At 41.5% G+C, this 27,085-nt stretch overlaps 1 protein-coding gene across 6 annotated transcripts in view; it reads left to right on the plus strand.

Annotated features, from left to right (window-relative positions):
* The window catches only part of NBEA (neurobeachin), a 915,436-nt gene extending 896,961 nt beyond the window's left edge, over nucleotides 1–18,475 (plus strand). For all 6 annotated transcript variants that reach the window (XM_073583206.1, XM_073583210.1, XM_073583208.1 and 3 more), the window contains 3 exons: nucleotides 9,226–9,422; nucleotides 10,311–10,462; nucleotides 16,559–18,475. In XM_073583206.1, coding sequence (XP_073439307.1) covers nucleotides 9,226–9,422; nucleotides 10,311–10,462; nucleotides 16,559–16,649 — 440 coding nt within the window. In that variant the 3' untranslated portion in view covers nucleotides 16,650–18,475. The remainder of the gene's footprint in view (nucleotides 1–9,225; nucleotides 9,423–10,310; nucleotides 10,463–16,558) is intronic.
* The last annotated feature ends 8,610 nt before the right edge of the window (nucleotides 18,476–27,085 follow it).

Consider the following 27,085-nt stretch of genomic DNA (forward strand, 5'->3'; position numbering starts at 1 on the left):
AACATACACTCCACCTTCCACCTTATATAATAATGGATGCAAACTATCTACTTAGTCTAACAAAATGTTAGAACAAAAGACCTGCTCAAATTAGCACAAAAAACCCCCTAACAAATAAACAGTGTGTATGCACAAATGAGAGCATAGGGGTTAATAGGGTAAAAGGCTGCTAATGCAGTATAAACAGGCCAAAAAAACAAGGGTCCCAATTGCCAATGGCCCCCTCTATACAACCTGTTAAGAGCAAAATAATGCTGGCAGGTAAAGCCCTAATCCAGTAACCAGTGGAGGTAAGAGTGAGAAGTGGTGAGGCAGGGGCAGAGGAAACGCCCGACGCGTTACGCCAGAGCAACTGGCTTCATCAGGAGCAGTGTCATGTTGTGAGTGGATGGTGTATAAATACCCATAACATCAGCTTTCAGCCAGGGAACAGGTGTGAGAGCAAGGCTCAAGGGTTGCCATGACATAGTGCAATAATCACAAACCGGAAGGGAGGTGTCTGGTTTTGCACAGCCGCAATAGACTGAGATGAAGTCTTCATAATGGTGTACCAAAATGGCGCTGAGAAAAGTCTAATGCGCATGCCCAAAGTAGCGCAACTTCCGGAACCACACCGGAAGTAGAATGTCCGGTGTTGCGCAGCCGTAATAGGCCAAAATAAGGCGTACAAAGTACACCAAAATAGCTTCTGGCGGGCTCCAGAGCGCATGCCTAGATACAAAAGACATTAATGAGCGGGTAAGGGTCACCAGCCATCTCCCACATCTTATCAGAGACCGGAAGCCATAAAAATATGAAAAAAAAACAAAAAAAAAAACAAAAAAACTCTGCAATAAAGATAATAACGGAATCCCAGTTTTATAATGAATGCGTTAAGAGAGCTTAAAGTCATAAGCCACAGTTCTATTAAGGTGCTACTTGGTATAATAGAAAGAGTGTATGAAAAAATACCATACAGAAAGGGATAGGAGAGAACGAAAAAGGGGTTAAATGGGGAATTAGAATAGCGGCTAGTTATATCATGATGAGACCACATGTGTGCCTTACAATAAAGTTAAGGCAACTAGCCTGAAGATATAGCCTGAAAATATACACAAAGAGAGAAAACCCAAGTCTCATATGAGTTTGACAGACTAACAGTCCCATGCTTTCTTTTGCATTTAATTAAAAAACCATGGTTTTTTAAGCAGATAGAATACAATTCATCTGCAGAGTTGAAATACCAAGAATAAATAAGTTTTAAATTTATATTCCTTAAATTTTAATCAGATTTTACCCCTATAGCTTATTGCAATTACAACAATAAATATACACTTATGAAAATAAGAAAAAAAAAAAAAATGATAATAATAAATAAAATAAAAAATAATATATATATGAACAAAAGCCAGTATATACTGATATAATAATTGACTAGCCCCCATGAGAAAGCGCAAGGACCGGCAAACATTATGAAAATCAAAATAGGTCCATCAAAGATCTAAAACGGATTTGATTGCAGTGACCAAATCTCCTATGTCCAATTTGACATGAAAAAGTTGTTTGCCTCTTTAAGGACCCCATGCACATTAGAGTAACGTAGGACCCCATGCACATTAGAGTAACGTCTGCCGATAGGCTAATGTGGGGGGGCCTTCCAACTTTTTTACCCACTAGATGTTCTTGGGGAATAGTAGGATCTGACCTATTCTTTCTGTTCTCTCAGATGTCTGGTTGCAGGTCTTTAGTGGGGAACATAGGAGCTATCGGTGTTATGTGTGGGAGACTTGGGGCAGACTGTTAGCCAATCCATAGGTCGGCAAACGGCTCTCTAAACTATATTAGGGGCTTAAGGTTTAATATGTTGTTCATTTATAATTCTGACTACCCATTGTGCATGTCCATCGCTCAGTCGACTTGTCGCACGCTCACATTTGAGGTTAGTACATTTTCGCATTCGGCACCAGTGAGGGAATCACATTTTTCTGAATTCACCTCCATAAATGACGAACTCTATTATAGGGACTGCTGGATTTACATGAATTTTCCCAGATGATTAGCTTACAAGTTATTTTGTCCCCAGCTGACACCACTGAACATTTTACGATCCTTTGATTGGATTTTCTCTTGAGAAGGCTTTGGTTTATGGTTTCACTTAGCGTGTTTTTCTAAATAAGAGGACAGATGTCAGAAGCGCTTTAGGAAATCTCTCGATTGCACTTTATACCTAAGCTGCCGGTTACTTTGATCAGGATCCACCTCCTGTACAGCAGGACACGCCTGATAATGGCCATGTTAACATGCATTTCTCAATAGATTTGTTATAGGCTTGCTCATTCTGATATAAGCTTTGCCAACGTCTATTCTTCCTCTCGTTCCTGCAGCTTGTTGACATGAATAAACCCTATGTTACTGACAAATCTGATCACCCTGTATTAAACGCCCGTCCACGTTGCGCCCCGCTGACTGGTTTAGCAGCTTTATTTACCCTTTATAGGTTTTTATATGGACTTGCCTCTTGAAATATGTTTGGCATCTTGACACCACCCTTCTATAAAGTAAACCGCTTCTCATTTTGTCTTGCTTTATACCCATTTATTCTCCACTTTTAATGATTGCGATTTGCTCTAATACTTTTGTGCATGAGTGCAGTTCTTATCTTGGCTTTTATGCTACTTTATTACCAGATTTCTTTGCATTTATTTTATGTATTATTCTATGGGGTGACTTGTCCCTTCATTCCCTCGGTCAGCTAGAGCCTGAAGCCAATGTACAATCCTGCAGCACTAGGTAACATTGAACAGTTTTAGGATTGTTTGCTCTTCGGAGGTTTTATATATTTCACAATGAAGACGCTATCCCATAAAAGGACAGACAATCATTTTATATGTGATAAACTGGATTTTCTCATGTGTATTGGTGTTCCTATGTCCGACATTACATGACGCTAAAAAAGCAGTGGTCCAATGACCGAACCCAATAGGATCAAAAAGGATCTGATGCTCTAATTCAGCACTCTCTCTCCTTATCTCATCAGATATTACCTGTCATGAACAAACCACATTAGATGATTGACCGTGTCTGTTGATGGGTTCATCCAACATTGGCATCCACAGCTACAGTAGGAGCATAGGAAAGTTTACATTGCTTAATCGAACATATTCCTTTTAGAAGTGAGTGCAGGTCTACATAAACCCTACCGGACCTGATCTAACTTCTGAGGGTGCCAAGAGGGGGGAAGGTAAAGCTAACATTGTTGCCTTCTATCTACTGTGTCTCACAGTATAAATGGATAAATGCTAACTAATATTTTTGGTATGTAATATGGACATGTTTGGATTCTTCATTGGTAAGGTTCTAAAACAAATTGATCTCTGCATCGAAGAGCAAAACGCTCAGCTGATTGCTTAAAAACCATGGGGCAGAGCATTTAGATGGGGTCTTGAACCCTAGACCACTATAGAACGAAACTGTGGGCAGAAGTTTTTCCACGTTAGTTACTAGTGATGGTGAGAATTCGCAGGACTCAATGCAACGGCCACGTCTGAAATCTGTAAACGCTGAATGGGGGTCCTGAGAATCATTTCTTACCTGACAGCATCCTTCTTTTCATTAGCCAGCCTTCAGCGTGTTTGTTGTGATGATACGACAGGCGGGCTGATGAGAAGAAGAGTCACAGCTGCTGGCAGATAGGAGGTGGTTTTCATGGTTCCCATCCGACAGCCATAGATTACTGATGTGGCCACTGGACCAGGTCCAGCAAATCGATTCTCACCATCTTTATTAGTTACCCTTTAAATATTGTTGCCCATGTTCTTGTTGTACCAAATACATGAGCAGGTAACACTGGAAAACTATAAGGTTTATTTAGTTTTGTATCATCTGCAAATATCGTTATTTTACTGAGCAAACCTTCTACCAGATCGTTAATAAATATGTTGAAGAGAATAGGTCCCAACACCGACCCCTGCGGTACCCCACTGGTCACAGCGACCCAGTTAGAAAATATACCATTTATAACCACCCTCTGCTTTCTATCACTAAGCCAGTTACTTACCCATTTACACACATTTTCCCCCAGACCCAGCATTCTCATTTTGTGTACCCACCTCTTGTGTGGCACGGTATCAAACGCTTTGGAAAAAATCAAGATATACCACATCCAATGACTCACCTTGGTCCAGTCTATAGCTTACCTCTTCATAAAAACTGATTAGATTGGTTTCATAGGAGCGATTCCTCATAACCCATGCTGATATGGCGTTAAACAGTTATTCTCATTGAGATAATCCAGAATAACTTCCCTCAGAAACCCTTCAAATATTTTGCCAACAATAGAGGTTAGACTTACTGGCCTATAATATCCAGGTTCACTTTTAGAGCCCTTTTTGAATATTGGTACCACATTTGCTATTCGCCAGTCCCGTGGATCAGACCCCGTCGCTATAGAGTCTCTATAAATATAAGAAATAATGGTTTGTCTATTACATTACTTAGTTCTCTTAGTACTCGTGGGTGTATGCCATCCGGACCCGGAGATTTATCTATTTTAATCTTATTTAGCCGGTTTTGCACCTCTTCTTGGGTTAGATTGGTGACCTTTAATATAGGGTTTTCTTTGTCTCTCGGCATTTCACCTAGCATTTCATTTTCAACCTTGAATACCGTGGAGAAGAAGGTGTTTAATATATTAGCTTTTTCCTCATCATCTACAACCATACTTTCCTCACAATTTTTTAATGGGCCTACACTTTCACTTTTGATTCTTTTACTATTGATATAGTTGAAGAACAGCTTGGGATTAGTTTTACTCTCCTTAGCAATGTGCTTCTCTGTTTCCTTTTTGGCAGCTTTAATTATTTTTTTAGATAAAGAATTTTTCTCCTAAGGCTGGAGTCACACACAACGATAAAAAAAATCGGTCCGATTTTGACGGACCGAAATCGCACAAAGGTTTCTTGACCAGAGATCCGTCTGTCATCCGAATTTCCTGTGATGATGCAATTTTAATCACATCTAAGCATCCGTTTGACATCCGTCTGCCGAGATTTTCTCGCAGGCTTGCAAAATGGACATATAATGGAGCCCAATGATAGGTTTTCAAACACAAAGGAAAGAATAGCTATAGACAAGACACATAGAATACGTGTATGTATATATATATATAATTCATACAGCTCTTCATAGCTGAATAGCCGCTGAAACATTTGCCGGCTTTTGTAAAATCATTCCCCAACCCGACATGAAATGACACATGGTTTACATACAGTTAACCATTTCATTTCAAGTTTTTTTTTTATATGTCTTTCACTGGTAATTAGATAAGGGTTTGTGTGGAAAATTTTGGAGTTGTAGGTGTTAATTTAAGGGGTTAATTTGTTGTAAAAAATTGCGGGGCCTCCCTGCAGCCTCAGTGACGTCAGCGGGAGTCCCCGCAATTTTTTACAACGAATTAACCCCTTAAATTAATACCTACAACTCCAAAATTTTCCACACAAACCCTCATCTAATTACTAGTGATAGACATATAAAAAAAAATGAAATGGTTAACTGTATGTAAACCATGTGTCATTTCATGTCGGGTTGGGGAATGATTTTACAAAAGCCGGCAAATGTTTCAGCGGCTATTCAGCTATGAAGAACTGTATGAATTATAAATAAATATATATAAATAAATATATAATATGTGTCTCTATGACATGTATGTATGTGTGTGTATATATATATCTATTCTTTCGTTTCTTTATTTAACCTGTCAGTGTGATTTTACTGTATTGCTAAATGAATTGCCGGCTTTTTGTAAAGGACACCGGGTGCGATTTTATCGCAAGTCACACATCTGGTCCGTTTGTAATCCGATTTTTTTTCTCCCACTCATAGACTTGCATTGGCCAGTCGGATCCGAAAATTGGTGACAATCGCAGCATGCTGTGATTGTCTCGGTCCGAGGAAACGTTTCCAAAAAACATCGGATGATGGGAGCTGCCCCATAGAATAACATTGGGACGAATGCAATGCGATTTTTTTATCGCATTGCATTCATCCGATTTGTTCGCTAGTGTGACGCCGGCCTTATAGTTTTTTAGAGCTTCAACGGTGCCATCCTGCTCTAGTAGTTTAAATGCTTTCTTTTTACTGTTAATTGCCCCTCTTACTATTTTGTTTAGCCACATTGGGTTTTTCCTATTTCTTGTCCTTTTATTCCCTCAAGGTATAAACCGCTTACAGTGCCTATTAAGGATGTTCTTAAACATTTCTCATTTATTTTCTGTATTCTTATTTCTGAGGACATTGTCCCAGTCAACGAGATTAAAGGCATCTCTAAGCTGGTCAAACTTTGCCTTTCTAAAGTTCAGTGTTTTTGTGACTCCCTGACATGTCCCCCTATCAAAAGACAAGTGAAACTGTACAATATTGTGGTCGTTATTTCCTAGATGCCCGACAACCTGCAGATTTGTTATTCTGTCAGGTCTGTTAGATAGTATTAGGTCTAAAAGTGCTGTTCCTCTGGTTGGATTCTGCACCAATTGTGAAAGATAATTATTCTTAGCTATTAGCAGAAACCTGTTGCCTTTATGGGTTTTGCAGGTCTTTGTTTCCCAGTTAATATCCGGGTAGTTAAAGTCCCCCATAACAAGGACCTCATTATGGGTTGCAGCTTCATCTATCTGCCTTAGTAGTAAACTTTCCATGATTTCTGTTATATTTGGGGGTTTGTAACAGACCCCAAAGAGAATTTTGTTACTATTTTTCCCTCCATGTATTTCGACCCATATGGACTCGACATCCTCATTCCCGTCGCTAATATCTTCCCTTAAAATGGACTTTAGACAAGACTTTACATAAAGACAAACCCCTCCTCCACTCCGATTTTTACGATCCTTTCTAAACAGACTGTAACCCTGTAAGGTAACTGCCCAGTCTTAGCTTTCATCTAACCATGTCTCGGTTATTCCCACTATGTCATAGTTGCCTGTAGATATTTCTGCTTCTAGTTCTTCCATCTTGTTTGTCAGGCTTCTGGCGTTTGCGAGCATGCATTTTAGAGAATTTAGCCTATAATGGGTACTAATCCTTAGATTAAAAGGGTCGAGAGCCCTTCATCTCGTTCCCTTCATCTCGTTCCCTTCACAGCAGCGCTCCAAAATACTATGACAGAACATGCAACCCACACCACTGAGTTTCTTGGAAATTATCGCATCTAGACCTTCAGTAAATGATTATCCAAATATCTATTCAGTTGTCTAGCTATGCTGTCGCTTACTCACTAGCTTAGCTATGCTGTCGCTTACTCACTAGCTTAGCTATGCTGTCGCTTACTCACTAGCTTATCTATGCTGTCCTTTACTCACTAACCTAGCTATGCTGTTGCTTACTCACTAGCTTAGCTATGCTGTTGCTTACTCACTAGCTTAGCTATGCTGTCGCTTAATCACTAGCTTAGCTATACTATCCTTTACTCACTAGCCTAGCTATGCTGTCGCTTACTCACTAGCTTAGGCAGGGTTCACATTAGCGTTTGAGTCCATTTTGACGTGCTTGCCGAACGCAAGAGTCCTGTAGTAGTGCAATGGAGCGCGAAAAGGCCGTCATCCAACCGTTCTACCCCCCCTGCTGAAGATGTTTTAATTTGTCACAATAAAGATTGGATTTTAGAAATGGTGAGTGCCACCCTTTTTTATGTTTATTATATGGATTTTGCATTTGTTCATTTGGGTTGGCACCTGTGAATCCATAAGGGCGATGTATTTGATAAGGTGACCATACATAGTCGCTGTTTGCGCTCAGGTGTTGCAGCAGAGTGAGATTTTTTCTCTGCAGTATTGTTTCCTAGCTATGCTGTTACTTACTAGCTTAGTTATGCTGTTGCTTACTCGCTAGCTTAGCTATGCTGTCACTTAGTAAGTTATGCTGTCACTGCTAGCCTAGCTATGCTGTCACTTACTCACTAGCCTAGCTATGCTGTCACTTAATCACAAGCCTAGCTATGCTGTCACTTACTAGCTTAACTATCCTGCCGCTTGCTCACTAGCCTAGCTGTGTCAAAATGTACTCACAAGTCTACCAATGCCATCACGTCTAACCCTAGCTGTGCTGTCATTTATTGAGAGGTGCTTTTATTTTTTATTAAAAAAAAACTGTCTGAAAGAAGTGTGTATGGATGTGTTTTTATACTGTGTGTGTGTGTGTGTGTGTGTGTGTGTGTGTGTGTGTGTGTGTGTATATATATATATATATATATATATATTATTAGAAGTATGTCATATAACCCGTATTTGTGTATGTATAATTTTTTATTATCTTTTTTTTAGAATAGTTGTCCACTATATTTAAGTACATCAGAGGGCCGACTCATTATTGTGATTTTAGCCTCTCCCCAGTAGAAAACAATGCTAACATGAGATGCACTATGCCCAATATTAAAGACCTTTTTGTGACTTTTACAGAGGCCAAATTACTCTCAATTCTGTGCAGCCAGCAGTGAATAATCCATGTTTCATTGAAATAACAAAAGGAGCAGTCACCCAGAAGGCGGCAGCTTCTTTACATCTGTGTTCTCACTTTCAGCAGTAAATGAGGAGTGCTGGGGAGAGACGTGTGGTAAATATGTGTGCGACATGAGCCCGCACAGCCCGCTGACCCTGCCTGAATATCGCCCAATTTGCTTTGAATAATTGAGGATTTTATTGTGCGCGGTGTCAATTTCCAGTGTTTTTGTATTGATGTTTACATCTAAGCATATGTGCGCTTTTTCGCCCAGTCATTGTACTTGTTGGCATAGGAAAACACAGAGACGGGGAAGCACCTGCCGCCATCCAATCTAAGGATAATTAATTCTAAGATCGAAGTGACAAAATATTGATTTGGGGGGAACCTCATATAATGGGTTCGGCCTATTGTCAGAGTTTAGGAATTAAAGGGTTAGTGTACATTTAACCATATTCATATTGAGTTCCATTTCCTGTCTGGTCATTTTCATAAGGGGGCGCGCTAGCATAGAGTATCATGTATACAAAAGTGGAAAGGATTACTGGCGCAAATGGCTGTAGCAGCCAATCGCATTTCAGTTTGTAAATTATTTAAGATTTCTGTCTAATTTTTTTTTTTATTAAACTATCAATTTATCCAATAATCCTTTGTTACTTTTCATGCTAGATGACAATACATAAATCCAATTAGAAATTTTTCACATTAAAAATATAATTTTTGTATACTATGATTTCCATTTGTTTTTGTGTCTTGTAGAAGGCCCATGCTTGGTCCATACAATCACAGGGGATCTGCTCAGAGCGCTAGAGGGACCAGAAAACTGCTTGTACCCTCGCTTGATTTCTGTATCCAGTGAAGGACATTGTATTATATACTACGACCGAGGGAGATTTTGCAACTTCAGCATAAATGGCAAACTTTTGGGCCAAATGGAGATCACCGATTCAACCAGGGTAAGAGGTATATTTGTATATGAGGTCCTGTATTTCTCATGGAAACATGCATGAAATTCTAAATCAATTGAGTAAAATGTATTGTTAGGTTATCTGTCATATAAACTGTCACCAGGTTTTTTTCTTCCCCATCTGAGAGCAGCATGATGTAGAGGCAGTGACCCTGATTCCAGTGATTTATCACTTACTGGGCTGCTTGCTAAGGTTTCGATAAAATCCCTTTTTTTCTCTGCTGCAGATCTAGCAGTTGTTTGAATGTTGAGCCCTGTATTACTCCTCCCACACCACTGATTGGTGGCTTTCTGCTTCTGCACAGTGTACTCAGAAAGCTTCCAATCAGTTGTGGGGGCAGAGTTATACAGGGATCATGAATACTGAGAACTACTATGATTTTATCAAAACTACCGCAAGCAGCTCAGTATTTCAAATATCGATGAAATCAAGGTCTCTGTCTCTACATTATGATGCTGTCATTATAGGTGGAAACAAATAGTGACATATTACTTTTAGAGGGTTTGTCCTCTTTAGACCATTTATTTTGCTAGTGGATCACAGGGGAGCCTGACTGCAAGTTTTCATTTTTCCTACTGCTCCTGTACAGGGTGGGGGGAAAGCATTATACAGTGCATTGTAAAGCATAGATGATTCTGGTCCTCCAGAGTGAGAAATTTTAGAAACAAAATACATTTTGTAAGTTCAAACAATTGGACATAAATGATGAGTTGATATAGGTGTATAGTGACCGGATAGATGCAGTATTATAATGCTCGGTAATAAAGACCTGACGGTGAGTGCCGATATGGAGTTTTCTAATCTGACAATTCCATTTTTGTTACTTTGAGTCTTCATGCTGCCGTGCTGAATGGGCGCTATGTTTTGTTTGTCCAGGCCATCCTCCTGAGCAGCGATGGGCAGAATCTTGTGACGGGCGGAGATAATGGAGTTGTAGAAGTCTGGCAGGCTTGTGATTTTAAGCAGCTCTATATTTACCCTGGCTGTGATGCCGGGATCAGAGCCATGGATTTGTCCCATGATCAGAGGTGAGTCTGCGGCCCATAATACAACATATGGGCTCAATCTGCAGTCTTCTGTTATTGTATTGTATATGATTATGACAGCATAGTGTGCAAATGTCATTTCTAGGTTCACTTTCTGACAAATTTATGTATTAATAGTTGTGAGTTTTCATGATCTCTTTGCTACAGGCATAACATTAAATATGATGTACATATCCATATTGTTCTATATGAGGAACATGTTTCGTGCCTTGAAAAACTATTCTTACCCTATGAACTTTTACACATTTGTTTCACATTACACACACAAATATAAATGTATTTTACTGGGATTTTTTGTGATATACCAACACAAAGTAGCAAGTACAGTATGTGTGAAGTGTAAAGGAAATGATATATGGTTTTCTAGTTATTTTAAAAGTATAAATTTGAAAATTTTGACGTGGATTTGTAATCAGCTTTCTTTAGTTCGATACTCCTAAATAAAATCCTGAAGTCACGTAACCAGTAAACTGAGTCTACCTATGTGTAATTTATTCTCAGTATATATTCAGCTGTTGTGTGAAGGCTTCAGTGATTTGTTTGAGAACATTAGGGATCAGACAGAATCATGAAAAACAAGGAACACACCAGACAGGTCTGGGATAAAGTTGTAGAGAAAAGTAAAAGCAGGGTTTGGTTATAAAAAATAGCCCAAGTTCTGAACATCTCACGGAACAAAAATGGAAGGAGTATGGCACAATTGCAAACCCATCAAGACATGTTTGTCCACCAAAACTGACATTAAGCATGGAGAGCACTAATTTGAGAAACAGCCAAGAGGTCCATGGTCACTCTGGAGGAATTGCAGAGAACCACAGCTCGGGTGGAAGAATCCACAGGACTATTAGTTGTATACGCCACATATCTGGCCTTTATGGAAGAGTGGCAAGAAAAAAGATGTTTTTGAAAGAAAGCCATAAGATGGTCCCGTTTGTCGTTTTCAAAGTCATGTAGGTTTCAGAGCTAGCAAGTGGAAAAAGATGATCTGGCCAGATGAGACCAAAATAGAACTTTTTAGGCAAAATGCAAAACGCTATGAGTGGCTGAAAACTAACACTGCACATGATCCTGGAAACACCATCCTCACCATTCCACATGGTGGTGGCAGTATCATGCTGTGAGGATGCTTTTTAGCAGCAACAGGGAAAACTGGTCAGTGTTGATGGGAAGATGCATGGAGATAAATACAGAGCAGTTCTGGAGGAAAACCTGTTAGAGGCTGCAGAAGACTTGAGATTGGGGAGTAGGTTCGCCTTCCAGTAGGACAAAAACCCTAAAATTACTGCCAACGCTGCAGCGGATGGTTTAGATAAAAGCATATTCATGTGTGTGAACGACCCAGTCACAGTTCAGACCTAAATACCATTGAGAATCGGTGACAAGACTTGAAAAATTTCTGTTCACAGATGCCCCCATCCAATCTCACTGAGCTGAAGCTAGTTTGCAAAGAAAAATGACCAAAAATGTCAACTTAAAAATGTGCAAAGCTGAGAAGAGATATGCCCCAAAAATCTTACAACAGTAATTGCAGCGAAAGGGGGTCCTACAAAGTATTGACTTGGGGGGGCAGAATACAATTTTCAGATTTATATTTTTTAAATATTAAAAAAAAATATCTATCATTTCCTTTATGCTTCACAAATACTTGCTGATTTGTTTTGGTACAGTGGGGGAAATAAGTATTTGATCCCGTGCTGATTTTGTAACTTTGCCTACTGACAGATATGAACAGTCTATAATTTTAAGGGTAGGTTAATTTTAACATTGAGAGATAGAATATCAAAAATATAATCCAGAAAATCACATTGTATAGATTATACAAATGTATTTGCATTTTGCAGTGCGAAATAAGTATTTGATCCCCTACCAACCATTGAGTTATGGCTCCTACAGACCAGTTAGGCGCTCCTAATCAACTTGTTACCTGCATTAAAGACAGCTGTCTTACATAGTCACCGTTATAAAAAACTCCTGTCCACAATCAGTCAGACTCTAACCTCTACAACATGAGCAAGACCAAAGAGCTTTCTGAGGATGTCAGGGACAAGATCATAGACCTGCACAAAGCTGTAATGGGCTACAAATCCATAAGTAAAACGCTGGGTGAGGAGACAACTGTTGGTGCAATAGTAAGAAAATGGAAGAAATACAAAATGACTGTCAATGGACATCTATCTGAGGCACCATGCAAAATCTCACCTCGTGGGGGTATCCTTGGTCATGAGGAAGGTGAGAGATCAACCTAAAACTACATGGGGGGAACTTGTTAATGATCTCAAGGCACCTGGAACCACAGTCACCAATAAAACTATTGGTCACACTTTATGCCGTAAAGGTTTAAAACACTGCAGTGCCCGCAATGTCCCCCTGCTCAAGAAGGCACATGTGCAGGCCCGTCTGAAGTTTGCCAATGAACACCTGGATGATTCTGTGAGCGATTGGGAGATGGTGCTGTGGTCAGATGAGATAAAAAATTGATCTCTTTGGCATTAACTCAACTAAGAACCTAAGAACAACGTCCCCACTGTCAAGCATGGAGGTGGAAACATTGTTTTGGGGGAGTTTCTCTGCTAAGGGCGTAGGACTACTTCACTGTATCAATGGAAGAATGTATGGAGCCATGTACCGTAAAATTCTGAGTGACAACCTCCTTCCCTCCACCAGGACATTAAGAATGGGTTATGGCTGGGTCTTCCATCAAGACAATGACTCAAAACATACAGCCAAGGCAACAAAGAAGTGGCTCAAAAAGAAGTACATTAATGTCATTGGGTGGCCTAGCCAGTCTCCAGACCTTAATCCCATAGAAACCTAATGCAGGGAGTTGACGCTCTGAGTTGCCAAGCGACAGCCTCAAAATCTTAATGATTTAGAAAAGATCTGCAAAGATGAGTGGACCAAAATTCCTCCTGACATGTGTGCAAACCTCATCATCAACTACAAAAAACGTCTGACTGCTGTGCTTGCCAACAAGGGTTTGTCACCAAGTATTAAGTCTTGCTTTCCAGAGTGATCAAATAGTTATTTCTCATTGCAAAATGCAAATAAATTTATATAATTTATACAATGTGATTTTCTGGATTGTATTTTTTATATTCTATCTGTCAATGTTAAAATTAACCTACCCATAAAATTATAGACTGTTAATGTCTTTGTCAGCGGGCAATCTTACAAAATCAGCAAGGGATCAAATACTTATTTACCCCACTGTATATTACATAGAATCCCAATAAATAACATTTAAGTTTCTGAGTCTAGTGTGATAAAATATGGAAAAGTTCACAGGGTGTGAATACTTTTTCATGGCACTGTAAATCCATTATCCTCTACATTTTCTTTTTAAATTATCTTTGAATTTTTGAACCTTCATAGAGAAACCTCTAGGGTTTGTTCACACACAGTGGATTTGCTGCAAAATATTTGCAACAACCTGCATGGTCATCTGCTTCAGCAAATCTGCCTCAAATTCCGTGGATCAGAACTTGCTGCTTTTTCTCCTTATGGAAAGTTGCGTGCAAATGGAAAAAAAAACTTTTGCTCTCACCTCCCCTAGTATTTTAGAGGTTCCTTTGGTGCCGGGCTCAGTACAACCCAAGCTCGCCCTATTGACCACCTTGGCCTCTGTTTGGCTGCAATAGTCACAAGGGATGAGACATCATTGATGAAAGCTGGGTTATACAAATACCAGCAGGGGAACAGTCGGTGGAAGACGGGGGGAAGCAGAACCATGCTTAATTTTCAGAGAGGTCCACAAAAAATTGAGGCTTGTTGTGGATTTGACTTGCTTATTGAACTCATTGCCGAAAATTTTCGAAAGCTTTGCAAGAAAAGTATTGACAACGCTGTGGGTATAAGACCGCATGACAATTTACACACCGATAATTTCCCACAGCTTGCAGTTGAGATTTGTTTAAATCTCACACACTTATCTCCTGCTGGATTGTCTACCCACAAAATTTTAAATTAAAATGACGGCTTATCCATTCCATGTGAAGAAAGCCTTATTTTAGAAACTCCCACCTGGTATGGGGGATGGCAGATAATACCAGTTCAGTTTTGTTTTATGTTTGGGCCAAACTAAGCAGAGCCTGAGTTCTCCATTACTTCTGTATCCTTTCTTTCCTAGTTTTTACCTATGGAAAACCTGACCCAATTATATAGTTGGCAACATTTAGGAAGCATTTAAATCCTCTCCCCAGCCCTATCAGGAAAGCCTCAACTCACCTCAGAACACCTAAAATGACACAGGCAATGTTGATGTAGACCTTGGCCAAAAGTTGGAGTCCTGGAACATATGGGGAAGTTGGCAACTATGCAATTCCACAGGATTCCAAGCTTCTTAGAAAAAAAAAGACCCTGGTTAAGTAACACTAATGTCTTCAGCCCTTTCAGACACCCCGCCATCCACAATATATAGCAGAGCCAAAGAATAGGTGTACATTTGACAATAGAGTTGTTGAAATGTGTGCAAAAAGTGTAGATTGTGCTGCTTTTTTACATTTTTATTATTAACTAGATGGAAGCCCGATGCAAGGGCGGTAATGTCATGATGGGTGCGGGCTTTGCAGCATTGAGAATCTCTCCCCACCATGTGCTCACCCACCTATCCACTCTTTCCCTATGTGCTGACTTCTCCCGTCTGTGGTCTCTTCTTTGACCTGTCTACCCCATGTGCTATCCCCCTTGTCTGCTATGTCTCTCTTTCCTGTGCTGTGTTCTCCCCTCAAGTGCTGTCCCGTTTGAGCTGTCTCTCCCTCGTGCTCTGTCTCTCTCACCCTTGTGTCTGACCGTGTACAGAGCATACCACAGCTCCAGGGGAGGACGCAAAAGACAATGCTGACATTACAGCAGGTGATCACAGAGGATGCATTTTGTGAGGCAAAATATTGTTTAAAAACAGTGAAATATTTTACCTCACAAAATGAATCCTCTGTGATCCCCTGCTGTAATGTCGGTATTGTCATTTGCTTCCTCCCCTGCCCAGGAGATGTGGTATGCTCCGTACACGGTCAGACACAGTTTTTAAAATGGACTTTCGTTCATGGTAAAACCCCTTTAATGTGACCGGATTCCTCTGCCTGTAGACACGTTGCACATGTGCCACCGGGATCAACCGAATGATTCACTGCGCCTGCGCGGAATTTGCACAGACGCAGTGCCACGGTGTTCCGCTGGTGGTACCGCGCAAGAGGCTGAGTGTGAATGTGAGTGTGTGTGTCTGGTGCATACGGCGTATAGAGTGTATGTGGTGCGATGGTGTTCCGCTGTTGGTGCCGCGCAATAGGTTGGTACCAGCAGCAGTTTCCATATTGTGAATACCCATCACTTGGGTGTCCCAATATGGCGGTCGGTGAATTTCCTACGCTTGGAATTCTGGGATACGGTGACATCTGGACAGAACAGGAAATGAAAAAATTACAAGGCAATTATATAAATAGATGATCAGAGCTTCATTGTCCTCTAAGCTGGAACAGCCATTACCTTGCGAATGAGAAGAAATCTGATGGCATTGTTATTGAGACACACAAGGGGAATAAGCAGTTACCAGACAACTCTGGATCCGTATCCCCCAGGTTAACAAAGGAGCGTGTGAAAAGTCCCAACATGTGTCCCACCATTAGCCGATGTCTGGAGATACCTAATAAGGGCTCATGCAGACGTCACTCCAAGCATGGAGCACAATGCAGACTATCCGCTGCTCTTCTGACCGAAGCGTCACAGCCTCATAGATACTGTATATATGAAGCTGTCACGCTCGGATCAAGAGATCTGCAGCCAGTCCGTGCATTGTGCTCCGTGCTTGAACCGATTTGCACGGAGGTCTATATTTAAGGCATATGCCTTAATAAATGGTGTTTCTAGTATTAGAGGAAACATTTATTTTTTTCCCTTTTTCTTTGGTAGATACTGCAGCTTTTCATGTGCAAGAAAATGTATTCTAATAGATATGGTTGGACCTATTTTTGTAAAAAAAAAAAAAAATATTTTTAAGTTTTGCAAATCTTTAATTTGTTGGTTTCTGTCGACATCGGACAAATTTGCCGACATTTAACCCATGCTTTTCTCCTTGTCTTGCAGGACCTTGATCACTGGCATGGCTTCTGGTAGCATTGTAGCTTTTAATATAGATTTTAATCGATGGCATTACGAACATCAGAACAGATACTGAAGTTGACTGAAGTGCTGAATGCCAAGTTTCACGCTGAGAGCACAAGCGCTGAGGTTAGGAGGCGTCTGATCTGGTGGAAAAGCCAGCCCGCATTGAGCTCCATTGTACATTCCATTACACCCAGCAATAGCTGTACATTGTAGTCAGCAACCACTTTACATTGTGTGTGTTTTTTTTTTGTTTTGTTTTTTTTTTTCTTTTCACAACTGAACACCAGCTGCTACAGGCGAAGCTCTTACCCTGTATATTCTGAGCAGTAGGAGGAGTCTCGGATACGACTTCACTTTTATTTATTCATGAAAAGCTGGTAGGACACATCACAAAGAGACTTTTGGTCACGAGTGAAGAATATTGTGTCCAGCTGCTATGGTGTTTAGTCCATGAATCTTACATCCCATTTCCAGCCTCTTTTCAAGCTGTGAAAAAAATAAAAAAAAATAAAAAAATAAATATAAAAAGAAAAAAATATGTTTGATACTTTGTACATCAGATGCACATCTTTAACTTTAAAAGGGATACTTTTGTAAAAGTAAAACCTTGTATAAAGAACAAAAAAAAAAGTTTCTTAGTTTTATCGTGAAGCTAAACCGTGCTTATACTTTACACCTGAGATATCGGGTGTCTCCATGAAACTAAAAAAAAAAAGATGCAGCTTGCTTTAAAAAGGTTGAATAATGGGTTTGTCCAATCCTTTTAACATTTACACCAAAATCTTCTTTTGCACTTTTTTTTCTTTTAACTCCTTCTTAATGAAATTCCATAAACCTTTTAAAAAAACTAGGGATCTGAAGCCATGGTTTGCCATAAATCTCTCATAAGAGACATATTTTCTGTGGTTCTTGGTTTATGATCACGATGAAGGAGAGATGAGGCAAATATATTTATTCCCTGTTTTTATTTCTGAGTAAGGGTCTTATCATTTCATGGTGCCGATCAATGGGATCAAAACAAAGAAAAGGACAAGCAATTCTGTACACAAGGAGTTTTAGAATTAAAAAAACAAAAAAGTGAATTTTAAGGAAGTTTTGATTTTGGCCACTGATTAGTGTTACTCTATCATGGTGGCCCCTTATGTAAAGCCGCGTGACCAGCCTAATGCGCCTGTCGATACAATACTGCAGTGATGGCTGTCAAAATATCTTCCTGCACATTGTACTGTTGAAGGACACACCAAGGGGTAAATACACTTGTTTCTTCTTTGTATATTTAGTGACTGTATTGTCATAGATGTACATATTGTGTCGGTAGGGCTATGAGGCATGTAACAGGAATGTAATTTACACTCACTTGCAGTCATTTATTTTAAAAATAACAAAAAAAAAATTTGTCATATAAAAATGAGAATTTGTATTGGCACTTTGCACCAGAAACATATCATTATTTATTGATGTGATTTAATTATTTGTTCTCCACCTTGTATTAGTAAGTTTTACCACTTGGTTTCTTCTACATTGTTGTTTGTATTTTAAAAAAAAAGAAGAAAAGAACTAAAAAAGAAGAAAACAAAAAGGATTCCGATCAATCAATGGAGTCGCCGTAAATATTAAGTTATTCATCACCAGTCTGTAAGCAATATCTTGAGTTGTAGCTTAGAATAGGAGGATATTGAACACCTGGAAGACCACTTCATTTCATCTTGAAATCATGGTGAAATATTTTGGATATATGAATTCCTTAAGCTATTGTAACCATGTTTTATTGCAAAGATGTAAAATATGCCAGATGTGTTCAGTTGGAAATAAAAAAAAAAAAAGAATAAAAAAAGAATGAAAAAAAAATAAAAAAGAAATGAGAAAAAAAGAAAAATAAAATATGCAAACAACTAATTTTGTGTATCTGTTTTTTGTTATTTTAAAGTACATCATTAGGCCTTAAACGCAAAACAGGAATTAAAATATGCATAAGTTGGTGACCACAGCATAAGGGAGGATCTGAAGTGGGTGTTTCATATGTGTATTATGGATATGAGTAAAATATTGAGACCTGGTGCTTAATGTGTACAGAAAAACGATGTACAATCTGTATACATACAGATACAATATGCAAGGTTTGGCTTACACCTCATTCAGGGAATTATCCCAGAGTTAATACATTTAAAGTGATCTTTCAGCACCTTTTTACGTGTTAAAGTAAAGACATAGCCATAATGGCGCTATTATACAGATTCAATAGATACCTTTAGTGAAGATATCTACTTTGTGGTTGTTCTTTAATCCACATTTGGAGTTTTTGGGTAATTAGCTTTAGGTGCACAAGTGCAGGACTGAGGGTAGAGCCTTCATCACCTGTACCGGCCCCACCATCTGCCTCTGGTGTCTGTATGACAGGTCACTGCTTTGTGACTGACCTGCCTCCTGAGTGAAATGTTGTGCCGCCACCGCCCTTGCCATGGACGGTGCGTGAGCAGATTGATCTTTTGGTGGTTTCCAAAAAACTTTATCGGTGGTGGTGTAAGCGCATATTTACATCTCGGCTCAATTGCATCCTTTAGAGATTTCACTGAGCCGAGTTCTAAATCTGCACTGCGCCGTGACTGGCAGCATTTTATTGAACATCCCTGGGAGGTCAATCTGCACAACGGTGCCCCTGGCAACATTTTTCATAAGACCACCAGGAGATCAATCTGCGCATATGCTTTACACAGCAAAGACTGCACTGGTATGAAATTTTAAGCAAGAGACAGTTCGCTAACTAGAGCAGTGACATGTCATACAGACACTAGAGACAGGGAGCCTGGGGCAGTAGCCAAAGTCCTACCCAGAGTCTCACCCCTATGCAACTAAAGCTAAAGAACAACCACAAAGCGGATTTCTTCACCAAAGTTATCCATATAATCAGTATGACAGCCATGTGTTTACATTACAAAATCGTGATGACAGGTTCTCTTTAAATATGTGGGCAATAATCTTATCTTTTCTTGGTTATGATATTTGAATTTGCTTCCAAAGTCTAATCTGAAATGAAGGAAGCAGTAATCAAGAAAGCTGATGAGTGCAGGAATTAGCTTTTTCGTTGACTCAAAATTGAGAAAAGAGCACTTCTGACAAATATTTTAGCGTCTACGAGCAGGAGGTGCTATAGTAGTGATGGTCCTTGACGTAGAGGACCTGTAAAACTGGGGAAAATGTTAAGCCGTTAACTGTAGTTGATAAGATTGGTGAGAGGGTTAGAAAGCGGAAGGGAAGGAAGATATGGACATTTTGGAATTCTGAAAAGTAGAATGGGTCAGAGAGGTAAATTTGATGATCATCACTGGAAATGTATTGAAGGTCACAGATTTTTTTGAGTTGTACCAGGTGTGAGGGGTTGACTCACTCAGCTGCTTCACAAAGGGTAGACACAGGAACAATCCTAGTAGAAAATCACCTGCTGGTTTATTTTAAACAGCATAAACCTTCGCAGGGGTCAGGAAAAACAAACAAAGCCTTTCTGGCTAAAAGGTAAAACAAAGATAAAGTCTATCAGAGTCCTTGTCCTGCAGGCTTCACTGCAGGTAACTCAGACAACGTCCTCAGCTCCTATGGGAGCCACGTGGGAGTTCCACCTCTCTCCCAACATACCCCCCACTGAACCACATGTCCAGGTATGTATCACATGTACTAGTCATGTGATCATGACATCACTGCAGGGAAAAGGGGTACGGTGAGCACCCTCCCACCCGCACTGCGGGTGCTCACATAAAACCGTCCCATTAAACTCTGCACCAATCTCTCAACACCTAGTGTGCTGGAAACAAAAAAAACATTCTTGTTTCACATTACTGACCACTGCATGCGCACTGACACGTACTTTCCTTCCTCCACAAATCCAGTGACTCTTGTCACATATTCCTCCCATCTGCCCAAAGCCGGGGGTTTTGGCACCATTAGTCACTAGATAGGGAGTCCAGGAGAGGACATCCACACTGACATGTTAGATCCCTGGCCTGTATTCGACCTGAAACGCTAAGAACCACCTAGTCACCCTGGCGTTCTGAACATTTTTCTCACTCAACCATCTCAGTGGGGCATGGTTTGACACTAATTTAAATCTATGGCCCACTTTATGGACAAACACTTCTCCACAATCGCATAATTTTTCTCGCGAGAAGAGTGTTTTGGGCTCAGATACAGGATGGGATGCTCTTCTCCGTTTATTTCCTGTGAGAGTACCGCTCCAAATCCAGCTTCTGAAGCATTGGTCTGTAACACAAATTCCTTAAAGTCTGGTGCGACCAGGCCCGGATGCCTACACAGAGCCTGCTTGATTTCCTGAAATGCCTTCTCTGTTTCAGGAGCCCATTTTACCATAGATGGCCTGGTTCAGCCAAGGAGGTCAGTTAACAGTACGGCAATCGTGGCGAAGTTTGGGAAACACCACCGGTAATATTCCACAATCTCAAGAAATGCCCTCACTTGCTTCTTGGACAGCGATTGCCACCATTCCCAATTGCCTTTATCTTATTCCATTGGAGCTTAATTACTCCTCGCTCAACGATGTAGCCCAAATACCTGGCCTCGTCCTTTCCGATGGTACATTTTTTCAGGTTTATCGTAAACCCCACTTTCCTCAAGGCATCGAGGACCACCTGTACTTTTGGGAGATGTGAGCTCTAGTCATGGCTGAAGATGACTGTCATTCAGGTAAGCAGCAGCATACTTCCTATGTGGTGCCAAGACCCAATCCATCGCCCTCTGGAAGGTAGCGGGGCCTCCTGCAGACCAAATGGCATCCTGGTGTAATGGAAGCAGCCATCCGGCATCAAAAAAGCCGACTTCTATTTGGCGCTCTGCAACATGGGAATCTGCCAGTACCCCTTCGTTAGGTCGAGGGTGGTGATATACCTCGCAGGTCCCAGTCACTCGATCAGTTCATACATGCGGGGCATTGGGTATGCGTCAACACTGGACACCTCATTGAGCTTGCGGTAGTCGTTGCAAAACTGCCACTCGCCACTGGGCTTTGGTACGAGGACGATGGGACTGGACCAGCCACTTTTTGATTCCTCTATTACCCTGAGGTCCAGCATCCTCTTCACCTCTTGTTAAATTATCTCCCGGCGTGCTTGGGGATTCTGTAGGGTACCTGTGGTTCCGTTAAAATATCATGTTCAGCCTGTGTGCGCCCTCGCAATTCCAAAAATAGATCTCTGTTCTGTTGCAGCACCTCTCAGCATTGCTGCTTCTGGAGTGGCATTAACGTCTCTTCAATCACGACCTCCTCGACCTTGGCTAAAGGACAGGCCCCCAGGCAAGGAGCGTCCAGCGTTTCACGGTCCCGCCAGGGTTTGAGCAGGTCCACATGGTACACCTGGTACGGATTCTTGCTACTGGGCTGGTGTACCTTATAATTCATGTCCCCAGGTTTCTCCATGACCTCATACGGTTCTTGCCACTTGTCCAGGAACTTGCTCTGCACCGTTGGTATGAGTATTAGCACGCGGTTGCCGGGCTGGAACTGCCTCAGCCTAGCTGATTGGTTGTATACCCTGGCTTGGGCCTCCTGTGCCTGGAGCAGATATTCCTTCACGATAGGCATTACGTGAGCCATACTCTCCTGCAGCTGGATAACATGCTCTATCACACTTCGGTGTGGTGTGACCTCGGCTTCCCAGGTTTCTTGGCGATGTCAAGAGACCTCGTGGATGTTGGCCGTACAGAAGCTCAAACTGCGAGAACCCCGTGGAGGCTTGTGGAATTTCTCTAATGTAAAAAACTAAGAACAGGAGCAGATGGTTCCATTCTCAACCATCTTTCTCAACGACCCTCTTGAGCATGGCCTTCAAGGTCTTGTAGAAGCGCTCCACAAGACCATCGGTCTGCAGATGGTACACAGAGGTTTGCAGCTGAGCGATCTGGAGGACTCTACACCGCTCACACATCACCTTGCTCATAAACAGCATTCCCTGATCCGTCAAGATTTCCTTGGGCAAACCTGTCCTGGCAAATGTGTACCAGCTCTTGGGCAATACTCTTGGCTGACGAGTTCCTCAGTGGCATTGCTTTGGCGTATCGGGTCGCATAATCCATCACAACCAAGATGTATTGGTGGCCACATGCCAACTTAAGAGGACCCACCAGGTCCATAGCGATTCTCTTGAAGGGAATTTCTATGACCGGCAATAGCACTAAGGGGCTTTTGAAGTGAGATATAGGGGCGTTTATTGTAGGTCTTGGCCCACCTGCCAGATAATCTCGAATCTCACGATAACAACCTGACCAATAGAATCTCTGCAGTACTCTCTCCTGAGTTTTCTGTACCCCTAGGTGACCACCCAGTATATGTGCATGGGCCCTGTCTAGAACCCTCCGCCAGTGCGATGTCGGAACTAACAGCTGTTCCACAATTTCTCCACCCCTCAGTTTGGTCACTCGACACAGAAGCTCTCTAGTCACAGTAAAAGGAGGGAACCTGGTGTCAGCCCCTGGCTTTTGAACAACTCCATTACAAAGGTGAGCAGTCCCAAAATTCTCTCCGAGCACCTCTAAGTCAGGGAAGCTGGGCTCCTCCGGTACAGTCTTGTTCCCCTCTCCAGCAAGGATACAAAGGGGAAATTCCATCGCCTCCAACGGAGTTACCTTCAGAGGGGTCTGCCACAAATCCCAGAATAGGGATAAGTCATGACCCAGTATGACGGGTTGGCGGGATGGATCAAGTCTCTCACTACCCCAACCTCGTGGGTCTTATTACCACAGTCTGTCCCCATAGTTACTTTGGCAACAGGGTAGTCCTTGGCGTCTCCATGTATGCAGCGGACACCCAACGTATTCGGGATTAACTGGTGGGGTAGTGCAGCGCTGATTAGTGTCACTAGACTTCCAGAGTCCAGCAGCCCGATGACCGTCACTCCATTGATGGAGACGGCACACGACTGGGGGCCATCGCTCGGTTTACAGTCCACTCCGCAGACCGGGTAAGCATAATACGAGCACCGTCTGCCGAGATTGCAGTCCATAGGTTCAGGGGGCATATTACACCGGGCAGCTACGTGCCCGGGATTGTGACACCGCCAACAGATCATGTTTTTTATCCCAGTCTTAGAGGTCCCCTCAGCAGAATTGGGTCGTCCCACTGTTGTGGGCCTTGCCACCCTTTTTGGTGATCCTGCCCCCTTTTGGGTATCCCAGTAGAGGGATGTAGGAACGTCGTCTCCCCAGGGATTTCTCTACCACCTGACACCTCTCAACTAGTCTGCGTTCCAGGGTGTATTGGCCTGTGTAAGGAATGAATCGGTCCATTACCACCCGCTCAATCATCTGGGCTGGAATAGATGACTCTGGCTTCAGCCACTTTTGGACCAGGTGTAGCAAGTCAAACATCTGTGAGCGAGGTGGTTTATCACCAGCATATGCCCAGCAGTGAACTTGCTGAGCCCTTACAGACATTGTCACCCCCAGGCATACCAGTATCGCAGTTTTTAACTTCCCATACTCCTTGTCATTCTGGAGGGCTAAGTCATAAAATGCCTTCTGGGACTTCCCCGTCAGATATGGCACCAGTACCTCTGCCCAATGCTCTGGTGGAAGTCTCTCCCGTTCAGCCACCCGCTCAAAAACTGTCAAGAAGGCTTCCACATCATCCATCGAAGTCATTTTCTGCATAGCTCGCCTTACGGTCTTCCGGGTGTATGCCTCACCTTCCGGAGATGAAGAGGAAACCACCCGCCTTACCCGAACCGCCTTTGCGAGGAACTCCGTTTGTTGCGTTAGTGCCTCCTGCTGCTGTCACTGCTGCTGAAATTGCTGAAGCTGCTGTACCAACAGCTTACTCGTTTCCTGTTGTGCTAGCTGTGCCTGCTGACTGGCGAGCTGGTGTCGCTGTGCCTGCACGAGATGTTTCACCAGCTTCTCCATGTTGCCGGACGTCTTGTGCTGGATGGCGGATTTCACCCAGGACATGCAGTTGACCGCAGCCTCTATCCGGGTTCCTGGATTTCTGCCCGCACTCGAACCACCACGTGTGAGGGGTTGACTCCCTCCACTGCTTCACAAAGGTAGACACAGGAACAGTCCTAGTAGAAATTCACTAGCTGGTTTATTTTAGACAGCATAAACCTTCACAGGGTTCAGGAAAAGCAAGCAAAGCCTTTCTGGCAAAATGTAAAACAAAGATAAAGTCTATCAGAGTCTTTGTCCGGCAGGCTTCACTGCAGGTAACGCACACAGCGTCCTTAGCTCCTATGGGAGCCACGTGTTAGTTCCACCTCTCTCCCAACATACCCCCCACTGAACCACAGGTCCAGGTATATATCACATGAACTAGTCATGTGATCATGACATCACTGTAGATCCTCATACACCTGCAAGTCCTGCAGGCAGAAGGGGTACGGTGAGCACCCTCCCACCCACACTGCGGGTGCTCACATAAAACTGACCCATTAAACTCCGTAACAGCCTCCCAGCACCTAGTGTGCTGGAAACACAAAAACTTTCCGGTTTCACTTCACTGACCACTGCATGCGCTGTGACATGTATCTCCCTTCCTCCACAAAGCCAGTGACTCTGTCACACAGGTCAAAGATATAAATAAAGGAGATTGGGGAGAGGCAGAGAAGTAACGATGGGGCAAGGTGGATTAAGCTGGCAGTAAATTTGAAGATGGATTGGACTGGCACAAGAATGTTAGCTGGAATGCCACAGAGAAGGAGTTACAGTAGTCTAGGTAGGTGTCCTGGAATCTCAGGATAAATCCTGGAGGGACACCAACAGAAATAGGGTTAGATAAGGTTGTGGGGTGTGATTGTTTACTATGGTATAGCAAAATCGAGGGACAAGTATGCGATAGCTAGATATGAGAGCATTTGTAACAGGAGCAAGGAAAGGGTTGACTTTGTCTTAGAAACTGGACAGGTATAGAAGGCTTGTTCAGATAGCAGGTCATTAGTGACTTGTAATACACTTTTAGTTAAGTAAAAGGGTCATAAATCCGATTGTAACCAGTCAGAAAAAGAGCTGAATGAGAAGTACTTCTGTTTACTTATTGTTTCCATTTTTCATAATTTAAAAGACCTCTGTTTGCAAAGTACAGTAATGGACAAAAGTTTTGAGTATTTAATAAATTTTCTTAAGTTTTATACCTTAGACTTTTTAGATCTTTTTTATAATTATTTTAAGGAAGTATAAAGTAACAACAAATACAGAAATGGGATTACAAACAAGAATTGTAAATAAAGGATAGTGGGAAGTACAAAAGCCGTATCAAAGAGTGACTATGTACTAACAAGAGAAAATATTAAATTATCAAATCAGAATAAACAAAATTAGTCCATCAAGTAATAGGTGGTAAAATACTGGGAAGACTGTTGAATAAATGTTAGTCAGAAGGAGGTAATTGAAGGGGTTATTAATAGACCTACGGTGGCAAAGGAGGGAAGTGGGATAGGGTTGAGTAAGTCTGAAGGTTATATGCCAAATTTTGAGATCAAAGGTGACCAAGTTTTTTGTATTGAGTGTGTGTGTGTGCGTTTCCTAATATGCAATTCCTCCAGCCAATAAATGAAACATATTTTATGTAACCATTCTGAATTGGATGGGGGTGGATTGCTTCCAATGGATTGGGATTAGATTTTTTGAGGCCCCACTCAATAGAGCCAGAAGATCATGATTTTTTGTTTTGAAGTGTTTGAAGGGACAGGACAGTAGGACTTCAGCTGGTTTTAGGTTCTTTATTAAACCCAGATTACGTAAAGTCTGTTTAATTTCTGCCCCAAATAGTTGTAAACTGGGGCAGTGCCAAAATACAGTATATTAAGTTAATACCTAGTTTATTTTCACAGGAGGTCATGTAGATTGCTTTGTAAGGCACTGTGGGGGAGGTTAAGTGGTTATATATTTTAGACATCATCTTGGAGAAGGGGATTTTTGAGAGTAGGTCAAGCAAGGACCAGTTTCCCATGGTCGTGAATTTCAGTTTAAATTGTTTAAGAATGTGTATAACATGGATTTGTTGCAGGAAGTTAGTAGGGTGTTTCCTGGCTTCCTTTGGCCATTGTTGGCTAAGAATTGGCAAATGATGTATATGAGCAAATAGGACCACAGATCATATATAACCACATAGTTGGGGTCAAGAAAGTATGGTATGGTGCAAATTCAAGCTTAGGCTGGTGGAGTATTTGAAGGAGATAAAGGTATTAACTAAAGCCCTCTTAATTTTTAGGGTCATGATAATATCAAATTTAATATCTGTTGGGGGGCAATTATTAGTCCAAATGTATTGATATGATTGTCTGCAAAGTAGAAGTTCTAGGTCACATTTGTTAGCTTGTTTTTGGGAATGAGCCAGTTTCAACCACCTAACAAGGTGGATTGCTTCTTAGTAGAAATGAATATCTGGCAGTCCCAGGCCTCCTAATGTCTTAGGGTGGGTAAGAAGTAATCATGCTTTCTTATACATCCACATATAGAGGGAAATAAGTTGTTTGAGAGTTGAATAGAAAGGTTTAGGAAATCTAATAGCAT

This window comes from Dendrobates tinctorius, unplaced genomic scaffold, assembly GCF_039654945.1.
Source record: "Dendrobates tinctorius isolate UK_male_01 unplaced genomic scaffold, ASM3965494v1 ptg000075l, whole genome shotgun sequence".
Classification (NCBI taxonomy): domain Eukaryota; kingdom Metazoa; phylum Chordata; class Amphibia; order Anura; family Dendrobatidae; genus Dendrobates; species Dendrobates tinctorius.